Source organism: Onychostoma macrolepis, chromosome 22 (genome assembly GCF_012432095.1).
Source record: "Onychostoma macrolepis isolate SWU-2019 chromosome 22, ASM1243209v1, whole genome shotgun sequence".
NCBI classification, from domain to species: domain Eukaryota; kingdom Metazoa; phylum Chordata; class Actinopteri; order Cypriniformes; family Cyprinidae; genus Onychostoma; species Onychostoma macrolepis.
The window spans coordinates 21,346,960-21,364,834 of NC_081176.1; the positions used below are offsets into that span (position 1 = coordinate 21,346,960).

Sequence of the window (17,875 nt, forward strand, 5' to 3'; positions counted from 1 at the left end):
AATAGATCTGTTTTATATTAATATAACAGTCGTATATATAAAATAGCTGTGTATACATCGACAATTAAACATTTTATTTACAAAGTTGTACAAATTTATATCGATTTTGTTTTTATAGGTGTTTCACTCAAATTATTTCATTTAAATAACAAAACTGGAACACATAAAAATATCAAATTACATTTATTATTGATGCAATCATTTCTTTTTAATAAGCAAATTTTCTGTTTGTTTTTTTTTTCAGTCTAAAGAAACTTTACAATATAAAGAAACATACAAAGGAGATATTTAGCTACACAAGACACCTAAGGCCCTAGGACAAAGATCTGAGCTACCCTACTATGAAATACAAAGCAAACCCAATGGGACAGACTGCTTCATATTGAATACTGTCATGTCGCAAGAAAGGACAATGAAAATTACAGGAGAAATTTCTGTCATTCCCTCCCATGGCCCTTCTTGCTCCAAAATACACATTTTCCTCTCAAACGTTTCTAATGTTACAATATTATACATCACAACAGAAGTGCAGAGATGGCCAACAACCGGACATTGAAGCAGGTCAGTGAGCAACTAAACAATTCCAGCCTTCAGGACCTTTAATTCGTTGTAAAATGGCTGAAATTTCAAATATGCTAACAAAGTTGATGGTTAATTGCTCTGATTTTGTGTTTTCACATTCATATAGACTCACAGTTAGCTTTCTGTTCTGTTCAAAAATCACAATATTCTCGAACAAAACAAGCCATTTTCTTTACACCAACTATGTGTTTGAGGAATTATTTTTGAAGAAATAAATGCATAAACCTATTGCGGACTCGATTTACAATAGGGGTGACCATCAATCTGCCTTTTTTTTTTCTTTTTTTTTTACAGCAAAAGCATCTCTTTAAAATACAAAAACACAAACAGATTCTTTATAACTTATTTTCAGCTGTACTCATTGGTTGTGACTGACATATCAAAACATGTCAATGATATCAAAATGCATTTTACAGTATTTACAGTAAACCAAAGGTCAGGGGTGAGGGTCAAGAAAGGTTAAGGGCTGCGTACCAGACAAACTGAAGACAAGCATGGAAATCCCTTCAAAACTTACCAGGAGGCCGAGCCTGGTTCTCTCAGATGGCCAAAATACATTATGAACTTAATATAGCCACTGGACAAAAGCATTTCAAACTGGACTGGCAAGTATTTCAAATAACTTTTTCAGAGGTCGACCTGAACATCAAGAAATGTGTGATTTTGAATGTCCCACGATGATCGATGTCCTGTAATGAAGCGCCGATTAAATAATTGTAGGCATGAAATGGCTGGTTTAATGAGGTTACAAATTTGTCAACAGGATTGTGTGTCAATTATTCTATTATATACAAAGGAGAATCTCACAAAACCTGTCAATCATATTTCACCTCAAATTCAGACCAAAAAAAAAAAAAAAAAATTATTATAATTGTTAATATTAAGAAATAATGTGTGTATATATATATATATATATATATATATATATATATATACACACACACACACACACTTATTTTTAACAAATATTTAAAAAGTAATACAAATTATCTAACTAGTGCTGTCAAATCGATTAATCGCATCCAAACTAAAAGTTTGTTTACATAATATGTGTGTGTACTGTGTATATTTACATGCATGTATATATAAATACATTAAGAAATACATGTAATATTTATATTTATATAAAATCACATAAATGTGATAATACACAAAAACACACAGTACACACATTTTACACATATATCATGTAAAAAACTTTTATTTTGGATGTGATTATTTGGGATCGATTTGACAGCACTAGTCAGAATATTAAAAAAAATGCCTTAAAAGAGCCAGTTTAATAAATTTAAACAATTTAGAGGTAAAATGTGACTCAGACATTTTTTCATGCGATTTTCCTTCGCTTTCCGTGATTAAAATCCTCATATTGCACCACAAATGTTAACAGCGAACTCTGTGAGTGCAACCTCATTTGAAGAAAGACATGGAACCACACATGAGCTTCACAGACAAGTAGTGTATTGAAAATACCAATAAGGTCCATGACCAAAAACAACAAAAAAACAAACAAAAAAGAAAAAAAAAAAGATATATTTACAGACATGGGACTATAGAGCACAAGGAAACTCGTGCTTGTAAGAGCAGCCTGCCTCCAACTACTGTTACAAACACGTGGGTATAATATTTCTAAAAAGACTTCTGAAACAACGTGGCAAACACGTAGTGGCAAAATTACAATGAACACGAATGATATCGTAACTATCGGCGGCAAATCATCTAGAACGGATGGTAAAATGTATTGTTATTGACCGTTCGTGACCAAGGCAAGAATGGATGGCAGTGAATATGCAACGTCACCCTTTTAGACTTCGAAATGTACTCCAATCTTTAAATACAGTGCCGACGGGTGCATTAAACCAGTGATTGTAGCCACTTTGCTGACAGAGACACAAAAACTGAGGTTGTACATCTCGGTAGTGATGACATCAGAACACAGGAAGAGGTATATGCAGACATCTGACGAAACAAACTCAAACGAAGAGACAAACAAATACCTAAAATCATGTAAACAGAAGTGTCATTGTGCATTTGAATGTGTGCTTATTCTGTCATTGATGTTGTTGAGATACAAATGTGCCCTTTACAGGAAAATCCATAAAATTATGAGTACATCATCATCATCATAGCAATTATGAAAATTATAACAATAATATTATCAATAATATACAAATATATTGTAATGAGACCATTCCTGCCCCTAGCGTCACCAGTTTAGCTTTTTCCATTTTAAAATGTACACAGCAATCAAAACAACCACAGGTTTCAGTGTTTCATTGCCGACAAAAGACGGAAAAAAAAAGATTTGAGAAAATGGGGCTGAAATAAAGCCACCAGCCTCAACGCTGATGAGCAGCTAGTTATGAAGTGTCTTCCTGGCACAGTCCCACACACACACACGCACACATGTACAAACACACACACACGGTGGTTCATTTCGGGGGCCCTTAGCGTCCCGATCCAGTGACGAAGCCCGGCAGGCAGGTTGAGTCCGTCAGAAGAACCGACGCCTGTTTTCTTTCGGCTTTGTACTGGGCGTCCTTCGCTCCGTGGCCATGTCAAGCGGCTGAAGGGCGCCACCGCGCCAGCCCAGAGTGTTTGAGGGAGTTGTGGGGAGTTGAAGATCGAGCGAAAAAAAACAACAACATGCCGAACGCAGCAGAGACGAGGAGAACAGGAAGTGGGATGGGGGGCGGGTTAAAAAAATAAAATAAAAACAAAATAAAAAAAGAAGAATCACACACTCATCGTCATGTTGGGTGAATACTGCAACGAGAAGAGAGGAAGGGGAACGTGGAGGAACAAAATGAGATTGCGCAACAGATAATATCGTCCGTTTATGTTATATCATGAGCTGATATTTAGACTAACTATTGCATAAAGTGAATGTAGGTATATTTGTAATGTACATGTGGTTACAGGAGAGCGGGGGAGGGTAGCGGTATGATGCTGACTTACACTTTCACTTTGGAATGGGTTTAAGAAGTTGCCTGCCATCTCCCCGTCGTCCCGCGGAGTTCCTGGGGGATTGTTCATACCTGCCATGTTGTTCGGAGAGTTCTAGAAACCCAGATGTATGATGATTAGAGAAAACTCACAAAATGGAGTAAATGGCATCTAATAAAAAACTTGGAGAAGCACAATACCAAATTCTGGCCAATAATGATAAGCCGAAAATTAGGGATGCACCGATACCACTTTTTCCAGAGCGAGTCCGATACAATACTTATATTTTTGGTAGTCGTCGATACCGATATTTTAATTGCATTTGTAATTTTTTAAAATATTGTATACAGAAACTCACAAAATGGAGTAAGTGGCATCAAACAAGAAACTTAGGGATGCACAATACTAAATTCTGGCCAATAATGATAAGCCGATAATTATTTTCAAGTAATGAACAATAACCAATAATTGGCCAATATTGAAATTCTTTATTTTTGCTTCAAAAATTAGAAATAAAATTCCTAAAACATACACATATACATATATATATATACATCTCATTTAAATGCTACAAGTGATTTAGGTATCACAACATTAAGATGTACAGTAAGAAAACTGGATATTGAGATCTGCTAAAGGTTTCATTTTCATTAAATTAACAGTTTTATTAAATTAACATTTAAAAGATTGACTTCAAATCCATGTTAGAGGATGGCGAATGTAATCTAAATGTAAAAACAGCAAAAACAAGAATGAAAAATTAATCAGTTGATACAGATGTATTTAAAAAAATTCTAATATCAGCCGATAACCGATATTTTGTGCATCTCTAAAGAAATTTAAAAATACGTGAAATGCACATCAGTATTGTTACCGTTAACTAAAATTATCTGAAATATTTTTTTGCTAATTAAAATAAATTTGAAATAAAACAAAACAAATATTACATGAAAAACTTCAGAACTTAGACAAATTTAGAACTTTAGAAATGGTGCCTTGGCAAATAACTGAAATACATTTCAACACAAGTACTAAAATGACTAAAACGGAAAAATAAAGCAAAATAGAAGTATAAAAATACTAATAAAAATGACAAGTTTACTTTTGTTAAAATTACTAAAATTAAAATTACACTTCAAACGGAATTACTAAAACTGAAAAATAAAGCTAAATAGAAATAAAAAAAAAAGATCCTAAAATTAAAATTACAAATACAAGTTTATTCAAAATAATAAAACTATAATAATAGATAAATAACACTAAAATAAAACATATTCACATATATCCAGGCATCAAGTTCTCACCTTTGGCAACCCATCCATATCACCCGAGCCTGTAATCAAAAGCAGATAAATTTGAGAACCATTCGAAACATCAAAAGATTTATTTTGTACATATTAGTTATTTGTATGATGAAGTCTCACCTAAAGACCCGTTCATATGGTGCGGCTCCATCGATCCCATTCCACCCATCGGACCGTCAGGCCCCGGCCCCATTGGGAACTGCAGAAACGCACATACTATTATCATCCATCCAGAAAACCATCAATAATACTAACAAAAGACTAAACCATTTTCCCTACTGCATGACAACGGTCAACGTACATTCGGTCTGTTGCCACCAGGGCCGATTGGATTCATCATTGTGTAAATGTTTTCACTGGAATTCGTTGAGTCTGCGAGAAAACAGGTGACATTTCTTAAAGCTTCACTGGAAAATTCTCCGCAATCTGATGTATTCAAATAACATTTCCCAAAACAAGAGCTTTACGTTTTAAGCTAATTTCTCAACTATTGTTATGAACTTTCAATAAAAGGCAGCTGATATGAAATTCAGATAGATTAAATGAAAGCAAACTGACCTCCTGGGCTTGGCATGATGGGAGTTCCTGGAGGGCCGCCACCTCCTGGGGGCCCCTGCGAGATGAGCAAGGAAAATGATTACTCACAAAGAACATCTCGGACAAACAGAGAGAGGGTGAGACAAAATCTTGTGCGTGCAACTCACCACATAGTTTCCTGGTGATGAAGACGAGTATGCTATCTGTGGGAAGAAGAGATATTATGAAGCTTTTTTTCTCGGTCATTGCGACATTGAAATGATTGGAAGTGGCACTCACTGAGTTTGCGTTAGGGTTAGGCCAAGGCCCTCGACCTCCTGGACCCCTGAAAACATAAGAAGAAATGTTAGTGTGTGTATATAAGCGTGGCATAGACAGTGTGAGTTTGTTATGCCACGGTGGAGACTCACATGTTCATGCCAGGCATTCCAGGACCGCCGAGAGAGTTTGGAGGAGGCCTCATTCCACCGCCGTAGTTCTACAAATGTACGGATGGCAAAAGTTAACTTACATATGAAAGATGTTATGGCACTGTAACAAGAAGGTACTTATGACTTGCTTTCATTTCATCTGGTAAATGTTAATTCAGTACCTCATCTACAATAAATTGTTCTATAATACTATTATAGTTATAATAACTATAGGCAGGGTTGCCACATTTTTTTAAGCAATGAAATAACTTGAGAGAGAGAGAGATATATATATTATATTATATTATATTATATATTGAGGGATACATATATAGATAGATAGACATTGATCTATGTACTAGACAACATTTGACGTGGATCAAAACCTTTCATCAAAGTTGTCCTAAAACCTAAAAGCATTCTTGTCTTGGGACAAATTTGATGAACTTTTTTGATCCACTTCAAATGATGATTACTGTAGAAACACATATACACTGTGTGCAGAATTATTAGGCAAGTTGATATTCTGGTCATATTTTTTTTCCAAGAACATTTTACCAATTCCAAACCACATCAATCTTAATAACTACTATCAATTTTGTATTTAATAATTTATAAGTGATATATAATTGTACATGAAGGCTGATAGTCAGAAACTTCTTATTTCAGGTGTGCAGAATTATTAGGCAGGTTTTCCTTTACAGATAAAATGAGCCAAAAAAGAGATTGAACTCAAGAATAAAAGTTTAAAAAATTATTAAATGCCCATGAGAAGGATGCAATACTAATGCAATAATAGAATTAGCAAAGTTAAGGCATGACCATTGAGCAGCGAAATGCTCATTGGGTCAGCAAGGTCAGAAAAAACAGGTGGAGAAGAAAAGACACCTTAACTGCAAAAGAATTAAGGTGAAGAATTAGGTGAGAAACCATCAGGAACCATTTAGTCTCCAGCGCCATCATTTTACAGAACTGCAACCTTCCTGGAGTCTCCAGAATTACAAGGTGTCAGGTTCTCAGAGACCATGCTTGGGTAAAAAAATTATTTAAAATGGCCCTCACTTAAGAATAACATGCTGAAGTGTTGTGAAATACATGAAGACTGATTTTGTATAGGATTTATGGACAGATAAGTTGTGAGTGACTCTTGAAGGACCAGCATCACATCCTCTTGTACCACTGTTTGAAGAATTTATCTTCCAGGATCTGGCACTAAGTTTTAGGAGCTCATTTTTAATCAATCCTGCAAGACAGACTTTTCAGGATAGGAGATGAACTAAAATGAGCTCCCAAAACTTACTGCCAGATTCTGGAAGATAGATTTTTTTCATTAGATTTATTTTTAATTAGATGACATAATAATAATAATAATAATAATAATAATAATAATAATAATAATAAACAACAACAACAACAAAATTATACTTTAAATACACTTATAATAAATACATTTTCTATACATATTTATTTTCCATGGATATATGTGTATGTATGTATGGATTGAATGCATTTATTCATTCATTTAAACTCATTTTATTTATTTCTCTGATATTTCCAGATTTTCTATGATTATGTCCTATACAATGTTCCCAATCTAAGCACAACTGTTTGATTGACAGCAATGTCAGCCAACCTGTGGACCCATGCCTCCCATTCCTCTGGGTGGGTTCATTCTCATCGGGCCGCCCATGTTTGGATGTCCTAATGGGCGAGATGAAGCACAATCATTTTACAAACGCCTGAGCGATTGGAGTTCTTCCATAGCAAATTTCCCCAAACACAGCTGGTTGTAAAACTCTATGGTGCAGTGCAGTACCTTGCGGTCTGGTGGGGTCCAAACTGTTTGGCAGGAGTGGCTGTGACCCTGGGACTCCAACGGGAGGCTGAAACCAAGAAAAAGTGCATGAAACAAGAGCCAAAGCTGAGAAAACGGCAATAGAAAACTGCAAAAATGAAGGGTTGTGGGTGGGTCAGTACCTGATTTGGCATGCGGAGTGATGGGCGAGGTCCACCTGGGTACCGTGGAGACATGAAAGGCTATGGGGAGAGAGCATAGGAGCCGTCAATCAAAAGACGCCATTGCTAACCTCTCATTAACAGAACAGCACTACTTTAACATACTGTATGCTGCTGTACATCTTCAGACATCATATGCCCTATACCTCTGATGATTATATTTGATGGTCCGAAAAGTTATTCACGGTCTAAACATAAAATCTTATGGATTTATGACTGAAACTAAAAGAAATGTTTAAATAGTATGTAGTATTTGAGATGCACAGTACAATAGTAACCAGCAGAGGGCGCAATCACGTTACATAAAAGGCATCTGCTTGAGTTTTTCGTCTTTAAGCTCAAACAAACATCGGTTCTCTCTACACTGACACGGTGAGCCTGCTGTCATCAGATTGTGTAATAGACAAAATATATGGTATTTTAAACAAGACTTTACAGTGAGAACTAAAATAGAAAACGGTTGTACAGGAGAGCAATAAGCGACAAACAAAAACATCATCCTAACCATCTGGGAAGCGACAAGTTACAGCAACAAGTAATTTGTCTATCCACACTAAAAGCACAAACACTGCCCAATGCCACATAATCACGGCAAAATAAAAACATATTTGAGGTTTCGTACAGAGTTACGAGGCACTGGATTTTTAACCAGCGATTTCGCTGTGGTTGAGGTCATCCAGTGCAACACCACCAGAATAAAAACAAATCAAGCGACAAAATTATCTATCGCTCAAAAAGCTTTATTACATCACAGAGTAGCAAGTCATTTTTTTAGGGTTTGATCCAACAACCTTTAGGATTGAGCTCATTTCCAGCTCAGTCTACCTACATTTGCTCCAAGTTTCAGCAAGTTTGTGTATTTGCAAGGATGTGTTGGTGTTTGCGTATTTGTGCTAGAGTGCCTGTGTTTATGCTTGCATGTGTAAACGCAAGAGCATGTTTGTGTGTTCGTGCGTGTTGCATTATTAATAGGATATTGATGGACTATGAAGGACTGAGTGCAGGGTGTAGGGAGGGACCAGGTCTGCAGAGTCCCAGCTAGATGAACTTCCACTCCTCACGGGCTGGGCCGCAGCCTGCATTATTTATTTGGCAACATCGTCACTGTCAGAAAGGAATGTGTGTGTGTGTGTGTGTGTGTGTGTGTGTGTTTTCAGAGAGAACACAGAATGAAGTAATGTACTGCTTTGAGCTTTATCTAGGGAAGGGTCACGATAGTCGACCAGTTGTCCAACAATTTACTTGGCGAAACTGACTAGATTCGATTTTTCTTCAATTTTATTCATGAAATAAAGTATTCAAATGATATACTTATTTGTTATATACTTTAATTAGATTGAATCATTTAATAAGCCTCATAGCTCAAATAGTAGATGTCAAGCAACGCCAAAATCATGGGTTTCATTCCCTGGGAATTTATAAACTGATAAACTGTAAACCTCGAATGCAACTTAAGTCGCTTAGAATATTTTATTGTTGTATTAAAACAATCTAATCTAATCTAATGATAATTATAATCAATAATGTATCAATAATCATCACAAATTATGGTAGCAACTATAGGTTCGATTCTCATTAACTGATAAAGTCGTTTATAATATTTTATTCCTGTAATAAAAGTCTAATGATATATATATATACACACACACACACTAATTATTCTATTTACCGTATCAACTCTAAGGTTATAGATCCGATTCCCATTAACTGATAAACTGTATACCTTGAATGCAATTTAAGTTGCTTATACTATTCTATTCTTGTATTAAAATAGTCTAATCTAATCATAATTACATCAATAATTATTATATAATTATTCTAATTTTGGTAGCAACTCTAAGGTTATAGGTTTGATTCCCATTAAGTGATAAACTGTATACCTTGAATGCAATAAAGGTTGCATTGGATAAAAGCATTCGCCAAATAAGTAAAATGTAAATAAAGGGTTCGAGTCAAGATAGGTTAGTCGACTAGTCATTTAGGAAACTAGTTGATTTTTTTAAGTCTGAAACTTTGCACACTACTAGATCTAACTAGTGAACAAATTAGACAAAAATCAAGCTCAAGAAGCAGACTTTTTCCAGAAATAACAGTGGTCCATTCTGGGAATGGATGAAAGAAATAAAATAAAATAAGAATGAAGGTGTGAAGACGGAAAGGGTGAATGGAAAGCTGCTCCTTAAATTTTATACTACACCCAACGTGTCTCTCTTCCACAGGTTATGTGTGAGAAAGTACAAGAAAATAGGGGACAAGGGTCTTACCTGGCCGTGTGGCCCCATCATGGGGTTGTTGGGGTTGTGTGGAGGGGGCTGTGAGTGTGGTGATGGTTGTGACCCAGGTGGGCCCTGAGAAAGGGAAGAAAGAAAAAAAATTAAGGAAACATTACATTTGAAAACCTATAGACATGCCATTAAATTGGTCTTTGCTGAAGTTGGTTGACCAACAGAGTCTCACTGGTAAAGATAGGTTAAGAAAAAGCTGATGACTCTAATGGTCTCTAATAACAACCCAGGTTGGTAATAAATCTACCCTTTATTCCCCAGCAAAGGGCATCTCCTACAGGGCTGGGCAGCTGCTGAACCCCATAACGGAGCTCAACCACAAAGCCTCCTCCTTGTCTCTCAATGGAGTCCATTATGGGTAAGTGGGATAGGCATATGGCCTATACCGAGACGCCTGTTCCTGCACCACATCCCTGTAGAGAGTGACTGAGGAACAACTTGGGCTGGATTGTGTGCGTGTGTCTTGGGTGAGGAGGAGGGGGGGGGTGTTTGTTAAATGAAGCAATTAATAAAATCATTTTCTACCCAGCTAAGGAGATAACGGCTTGGCACCAAACTACAAGCCCATCAAGTGTAGCCCCTCCCGCCGAGAAAGGGAACAGCACATAGTATTCCTAGCGGGACAGTGGCATAGAGGACAGCAGCAACCACAAGTCCAACTGTTTCAGGGAAGCAATGCCGCTTCCTGACCAAAAGGGGGCAGTGTGTAGCTACTTGCCGAATGACTGCCGGGACACAAAGTACCAAGCAAAACAAAGCATGGAACAGCAACACAATGCATATTTCATTGTTGTCTCTGTGTACATTACGAAAAAAATTACGACCACTTCTTTGGCAAACGGCACGGGATTGTGCAATTCATGTTTTTGAGGGTGTGCTGCTTCAGAAGAATGGTTTTCACTTGTCTTGGAAGTAATTATTCTGATAAGTGCAGCTGTCACAGAATCTGTCACAAACAGAGACGATAAATGCAAAGTGTCGTACCATACAGGATCTAAACATAATCAAGAACCTCTGGTTGTCAAAAACGTCAAGAAATCTCGCAAACGTATGCGCACCGGAGAGATACTTTGACTTTAAAGTCACCCCAAATGATGCGATCAATTAATTATTTAGATTTCTGTGCAAAAAGCACAACTGTCAGGAAATCAGTCACAAACCGTGACGATGGCATACCAAATGGGATCCAAATGTTGACAAAGACACCTCTAGCTGTCGAAAATGTCAAAATCTCGTAAACCTGTCTGCACAAGAGAGGTACTTTGACCTCAGAAGTCACTGAAAATGATGCAAACTCAATCAAAACCATCCGTAAGACTGCAACTTAGGAAGAAAGAAAACACAAAAGTACACTGAGAATTGCTTGAGTGTTGGGACATTTCTATGTCAACAGGACCACAACGCTGTACGGTGCTGGACCTATTTCAGTGTCCCAAGACTCCTGCACCTCGCAACAAGTCTGAACAAGATCCTCCAGTCCTTTTAACCTTGATGGAACTCTCTCTCTCTCTAGAGTCTGTCAGTCTTTCACTTTTCTCAGTGTTCTGTTGGTTTTCAAGAGGTTTTTGTGGGAGAAGGGCTGATGAAATTCTCCCACCTTCTTCCCTCAAAACAAACCCATCCATTTCAGATGTTTCCAGCTAAACTTGAAACTCTCTCTCTTTTTTTCGCTCCTTGACTTCGCTCCCTCCCTGCCTCCCCCTTGCTAGTCTGTCCTCCCAAGAGGAGCTGGTGCAGTGGAGTTTCGACGTGAAGATTATTGAAGAGGCCGACCCATGCAATGGGGGGAATAAAAAAATCATACGAAATTTCCAAGATCCGGGACAGACGCCAGCACGCGAGCTTTGTGTTTCTCTCCCTAAACTCTCTTCCTTCGCTCTCCGTCGCTCTGCAGGAGGTTGCCGGGAGTCTGGGCCTGCGAGGTACAGATTAGGAGAGTCTAGAGAGAAGGTGTACAGGAGGGTTTAGCCCTCTTCACCTTCGTCCCTGTCGCGCAGGACCGCGCAGATCACACGGCAGCTACTGCGGTCGCATGTGTTAATTATGGCCGATGCATCTGGAGCTGCACAGGAGACACAAACAGAGGCTCATGCGCACATGTTTTGGCTGTATAGCTCCACTACCAAAATGCTTTTTCAACTGAAACGACGTACTGCTTACTGGAGTACCATTATTTCTTACAGACTTGTTTTTGTTGGACATGACAACATGCAATTACGCAAGTTAGTCAAATGTTGTGAGACTTTTTGACTGAATCAAAAATAAATGGTTCATAACAATCAGAATACATTGGTTTGGTGCAAAAACATTGGTGCACAAATTTTTCCGAGACAGACGTGCACTCATCACCAATAAAGAAATGATGAACAACAAACCAAAAGACACGCAAAGGAGGCGAAGAAGCACAAATGTCCGCCTTTCGAAACGACAAAGTTAGGATTCTCATTGTGGAATCAGCATGGATCACAACCGGTTCCAACCACAATTCTGTTACAACAGCTACAAAAAGAGCAGCTCCAATTATTAGCACAACTGTGTCCAGCAGTCGTGGCCGATGCGAGTGGGAGAGAGCAGTAGTTAGCTCTTGAGAGGTGTGAAAGTGTGATATACTGGCCACTAGGACATATGCCAAGATATAATTGGTGTCACCAGACCACAGCCACTGGTCGCGTGGAATCGGGGAGCGTACAAGGAACGCACGTGGGCCTGGAGGAGCCTGTCTTATTGCAATTGTTGCCACATTGCCTTCTCTTTCTTCCTTCATCTTTCATTCTTTCATTTTCTGTCTTCACTCTCTCCATGCCTCTCTTCTGCCATGCCCTGGGCTGCTACCAAGAGGGAATTACTGCAGTGGAGCACAAAGTCCTCCCTCTTCCTCCCTTTCTTAGTTCTCTCTCTCTTTCTCTCTCGCTCTTATGCACACAGGCACTATTTATAGAATGCAATGTCACTCACGCAACAGTCAGATCGCTCCCTGCTCTGAACACGGCTCATACAACATTAACACTCTCCTCCTCAACTCAAAGACCATGTCAGGGTTCTATCTGCCAATCCATGTGTCGCTCTACCTGATGCTCATCTCAGCATCTGCTGCTTTATGGGATGCTCTATCAGCTATTCTACCTGACAATCTGCAACATTCTAAAAGCATTATTCTCTCTGCAACTCTATCTGATGTTCTACTTAATGATAGGTGGTCTATCTGACACTATCCACTCATTGGATGCTCAAGCCTACCTAATGTTCAATTTGCTGTATTGGATCTTCTTGTCTCATCGACTCCACTGGATCCTCTATCTGCTGGTCAATCAGGTGCTTTATCAGATGTTCCATCTAATCTATCTGATGTTCAACAAGATGTTAAATACACCGTATCAGATTTTCTATCTAACAAATCTTGTTACATATAGACTCTATAGGATGCTCTATCTGCCACTCTATCTAACCTATTGATATTCATCTCTGTCAAGATATCTCATTGACTCCATTGGATCCTCTATCTGCTGCTCTAGCAGGTGCTTTATCAGATGTTTCATCTAATCTGTCACATATACCCTCTATGAGATGCTCTATCTACCACTCTTTCCTTACCTTCTATCTGACATTCTATCTACTCTTTTGGATGCTCTATCTGATATTCAACTCTGTCAAGATATCTCATTGACTCCATTGGGTCCTCAATCTGCTGCTCTATCAGGCGCTCTGATCTTCTGATCCATCTACTCTATCAGAGTTAGATGTTTCCTCTAATGGAAGATGTTCCATCTAATCTACCTGATGTCCGATAAGATTTTTAATACACTGTATCAGTTTTTCTATCCATTGAATCTTATGTTATACATACACTCTGTTGGATGCTCTATCTGCCACTCTATCTGATCTTTTATCTACTCTATACCTTCTGAAGTTTTACTAAATGTTCAAATCACTATCAATCGCCTCTTCTATCTCATATCTCATCTTTTATTGACTCTATTGGATCCTCTATCTGCTGCTCTATCTTCTATCTATTCTACTGGAACCTTTATCTGATGTTCGACAGTAACTCTACTGTATCAGTTTTTAATCTAATGAATCTTGAATATATATTTTATGGGATGCTCTATCTGACCTGCTATCTACTGTACGTGATGACTGATCAAACATATCTTATGCTCTACTAGACATTAAACACTTTGAAGTTAGAAGAAAATATATAATATAGAGATGAAATTTGCATATGACTTGCACAAAAAACAGAAATTAATTGGTGCAATAGCTAGCTTAACTGGCCTACACAAGTTGGTTTATGATAAAAATAATGTTTGACTAACAGAATTTGTCTTCCTAAGGTAGTGTGTGTTTCTTTAGGAAGGTGACTAGCTTTTGTCTGACTATAAATAGCTCAATAAAGATCACTATGGCAGAGGAACTCCCACAGGCGCCTTGACTTTGGGAACTATGCCCCTAAGCATTCCCCCAAATCCCAGCCCTGAATTTAAAATACACGTATGTTGTTAGATATGTGTTGCCAAAGAACTACAACCAAGCACGCATGTTTTTACCCATTTTGGCCTTAGGGATTAAACTGTCGAGGCATTCACACTGATCTCAGATCAGGGGCCACGACTCTCTGTTTGTGCCAGTGTGAGTTGCTACTGTACTGAACTACTAATTTAGACAAGCAAAATGGAAATGAATGGAAATACGTAGAGGGAGAGATAGCGGGAAAGAAACATCTGGACGGGGATTAGAAGAACTAAAGGGGGTTAGCGAAAGGAGGGGTGGGGTGGGGGACAGAGAAATGGTAAAAGCTTAACACACAGGGTTAAAGGAGGAGGTTGAACAGGAAGATGGGGGAGGAGAGAGCAGCCCTTACTTGAAAGAAGCCGGGAGGCATGGGTCCACCTGGCATGCCATCGTTGGGCGGCATGTTGCCCATCACAGGACTGGGAGCTGCTGCTGCACTCTGAAACAGAGAAACACGCAAAGTCTGGTCAGAAAATAAATTCCAAACCAAATTTCAGCTTTCAACCATTCAAACCATTCGTTTCAAGTTTGTATGTATTATAGAGTACATTAAATAATTCCAACAACAATTCCATAACACAACAACATACAAGTAGAATCTCTCGTCACATATGTGAGCAGTTCTTTAGGTTGAAGCCTGGCCCCCCACATCCCAGACAAAGCCAAACTCAGCCGTGTCTTTCCCATGACGGTAAAGAAGGGGTAGACAGGGATTACACACGACCCAGCCCCCCCTCCTCCACCCTGTAATCAGATACCTCGCTCTAGTCTGAGTGGAGGAGGGTAAATCGCCTCAGTACCGCTGACCCTAAATAGCCCAGACAATCACCGCTGACCCTGAGAGGGCAAAGGGCACCGTTCTATGCACCAACATACACAGGCATAGGTACACAACTACCTCTGTCTTTAGCTCTAACATATATGTAGCTGCAAATCGAATGCTAAAGCCACATACAATCTGTAAGTCCAAATACTAAAATTCCTGTAGGGCTTCATCCCACCATCACCTAAGTTTGAGAAACCAAGAAATTGTTCCATTTTAAATGTTTTCCATGACTTCCAGTTCCATTAATGGATTTTTCAGAGATTTCAAATGTCAATATGAACTTTTTCAGAGAATAAACCAAATGGACAATTCTTGTGTTTATTATAACTGCACTGCAGTTTTGTCGTCTGCTGCTTTAGGTATACGTTTAAGCTCTTTAAAATTGGATGGATTCTGATTGGCTATCAATGTTTTCAGTGTTCATCAGTGCTCATCATGTCGTTATTGTTATAGTTGTGGTGTGGACTTCCATATTCTCATAGAATTAAAACGAATATTAAAACTTTCTAGTTATAATTATAGTATCATCCTAGATGTGAACGACTTAAATTTTGGCTGATTCTTACACAAAAGTATCATATAGCTTCAGTACACTTGGAATATAGAGCTTGAGTTGTATGGACTACTTTTATGAAGCTTCTTAGAGCTTTGTTCACAATATGCTTTCACTATATAACAAACACAAACAATTATATTTCTGCATTTCTTTTCCATGGAATAGTCACATAGGTTTGGAACTAAATGAAGGCGAGTAAGTGACAATTTTCATTTTTTTTTTTCATTTTTTTAGATGAACTATCCCTTTAAGACACTGTCGCAAACATGACAAATCACAAGCGCCAGTAACAACCACCACAGAAACTCCACAGATTTGAATATAATCTATATACAAGGACGCACTTTCTCATAAACCAGGGAAGAAAAAGGGGCCGGAGGCTGGCACTGGGCAGATAACAGGTGAGGTACGGCCAGGCGCCGTGTTTGCATGCAGTGGAGGGACTGGCGAGTGTGTTTGGTTAAGGAGAGGGAGGGGCTGAGTGACAGATCGGGCCGGTGAAATTTTGTTTACACAGTGGCTGGTGTAGGTTTAACCAGCACAATGGCTCAAACAGCATATATGAACAAGTGAAAATGCAGAAGGCGGGCGGATGAATACTTTAATTAAAACAAAAGAGATGAGCTAAAAGGAAAATCACTGGCCAGGATGACCAGCGGCCCATCAGCGGGAACGGGAGTCGTTGGTAGCTCACACACACATACGCACGCAGCGCGACTCCGCTGCACTCAGGTAGAGCGGCAGAGGGCCCAATCGGCTTGTTGCCATGACAACTCAGACCTTGGCTCTCCCGCTCTCCGGTGCCCATTAAAACCCTCAGGCCGTCAATCACTTGCCCGGCCAGGGAGCGAAAGAGAGGGAGCACGAGAGAAACAGAGAGGAGAATGAAGATAGAGTTTAAAGGAGCCTGTGGCTTTTGATAGGCCTGGCTGTTTGCTACGGCTATCTCTCTCCCTCTCAACCACATAAACAGACACATTCCAGTTCCTGTTAACCCTTCTCACACCATGCTTTGCATGTTTGTCTAGCCCCCTTCCCTTAAAGCAAAAACATTATACATGTACGGATCTTTCCAAAGGTTTTGACCATTAAGGTGCATTCATGTTAAACATTGATTAAGTAGGATTTTCGTACAGATTTCACAACGGGTTAAAGATGGTGACCACACCGACATATAAATAATAAAAAAAAAGTCAGCCAATAATTTTAGTTTAATATCAATTTTCAAGTGCATTTTAACAAACTGACTTTTGCCCTCAGATTACAGTTTCACAAACATTCAATACACATACATACATATACATACATACATATACATATACATATATACACACACACACACACACATACAGATTTTTAAAGCACCCGACACTGCCAACAGCACGTGCATCGTTATTTTGGGTACATTATCGATTGTATAACAGCAAAATAAAGCAGATCATAGATTCAGCAATAAAACGTACCTAATTAATTATTAATAATCCATGAGTAATATCGGCAGCCTATATGTTCACCTAACTTCCACACACACACACACACACATAACACTGTCCAAACCCTCTGAAGTAATTAGCCACTGCTATTTTAATTATCAGTATCAATCGTGGGGCTCGGCTGGCCAGCAGACGGCAGGGGAAAGGCTTAATCTGGGCATCGATCTGGAGCAGGGATCCAGGATGAGGAATGGATCCTACCTTATCTGTGCTCAGACGAGCAGGGTAACCCAGATCACCAGCAGACAAACACAAGCACATGTACTCTGGTAACAAGTCACTGGCAACTCAGCACATGCTAAACGAGTGACACAGTGGAATGGAAATTATAGATCTGCAAGCATGAAATTTATCTCGACTTAACATATAAACAATATTCACTAGCTATTAGATTTTCAACAACTATAACAA

The 17,875-nt window shown here is 38.7% G+C and overlaps 1 protein-coding gene across 1 annotated transcript in view; it reads right to left on the minus strand.

Annotated features, from left to right (window-relative positions):
- Nucleotides 1-59: 59 nt before the first annotated feature.
- Nucleotides 60-17,875, minus strand: part of ssbp4 (single stranded DNA binding protein 4) — a 62,398-nt gene continuing 44,582 nt past the window's right edge. The window contains exons 5-18 of the mRNA XM_058760706.1: nt 14,939-15,028; nt 10,060-10,143; nt 7,757-7,816; nt 7,596-7,662; nt 7,413-7,480; nt 5,780-5,847; nt 5,649-5,694; nt 5,537-5,572; nt 5,391-5,445; nt 5,134-5,204; nt 4,953-5,031; nt 4,833-4,861; nt 3,541-3,642; nt 60-3,348 (exon numbers count right to left, since the gene is read on the minus strand). Coding sequence (XP_058616689.1) covers nt 3,319-3,348; nt 3,541-3,642; nt 4,833-4,861; nt 4,953-5,031; nt 5,134-5,204; nt 5,391-5,445; nt 5,537-5,572; nt 5,649-5,694; nt 5,780-5,847; nt 7,413-7,480; nt 7,596-7,662; nt 7,757-7,816; nt 10,060-10,143; nt 14,939-15,028 — 885 coding nt within the window. The 3' untranslated portion in view covers nt 60-3,318. The remainder of the gene's footprint in view (nt 3,349-3,540; nt 3,643-4,832; nt 4,862-4,952; nt 5,032-5,133; nt 5,205-5,390; nt 5,446-5,536; nt 5,573-5,648; nt 5,695-5,779; nt 5,848-7,412; nt 7,481-7,595; nt 7,663-7,756; nt 7,817-10,059; nt 10,144-14,938; nt 15,029-17,875) is intronic.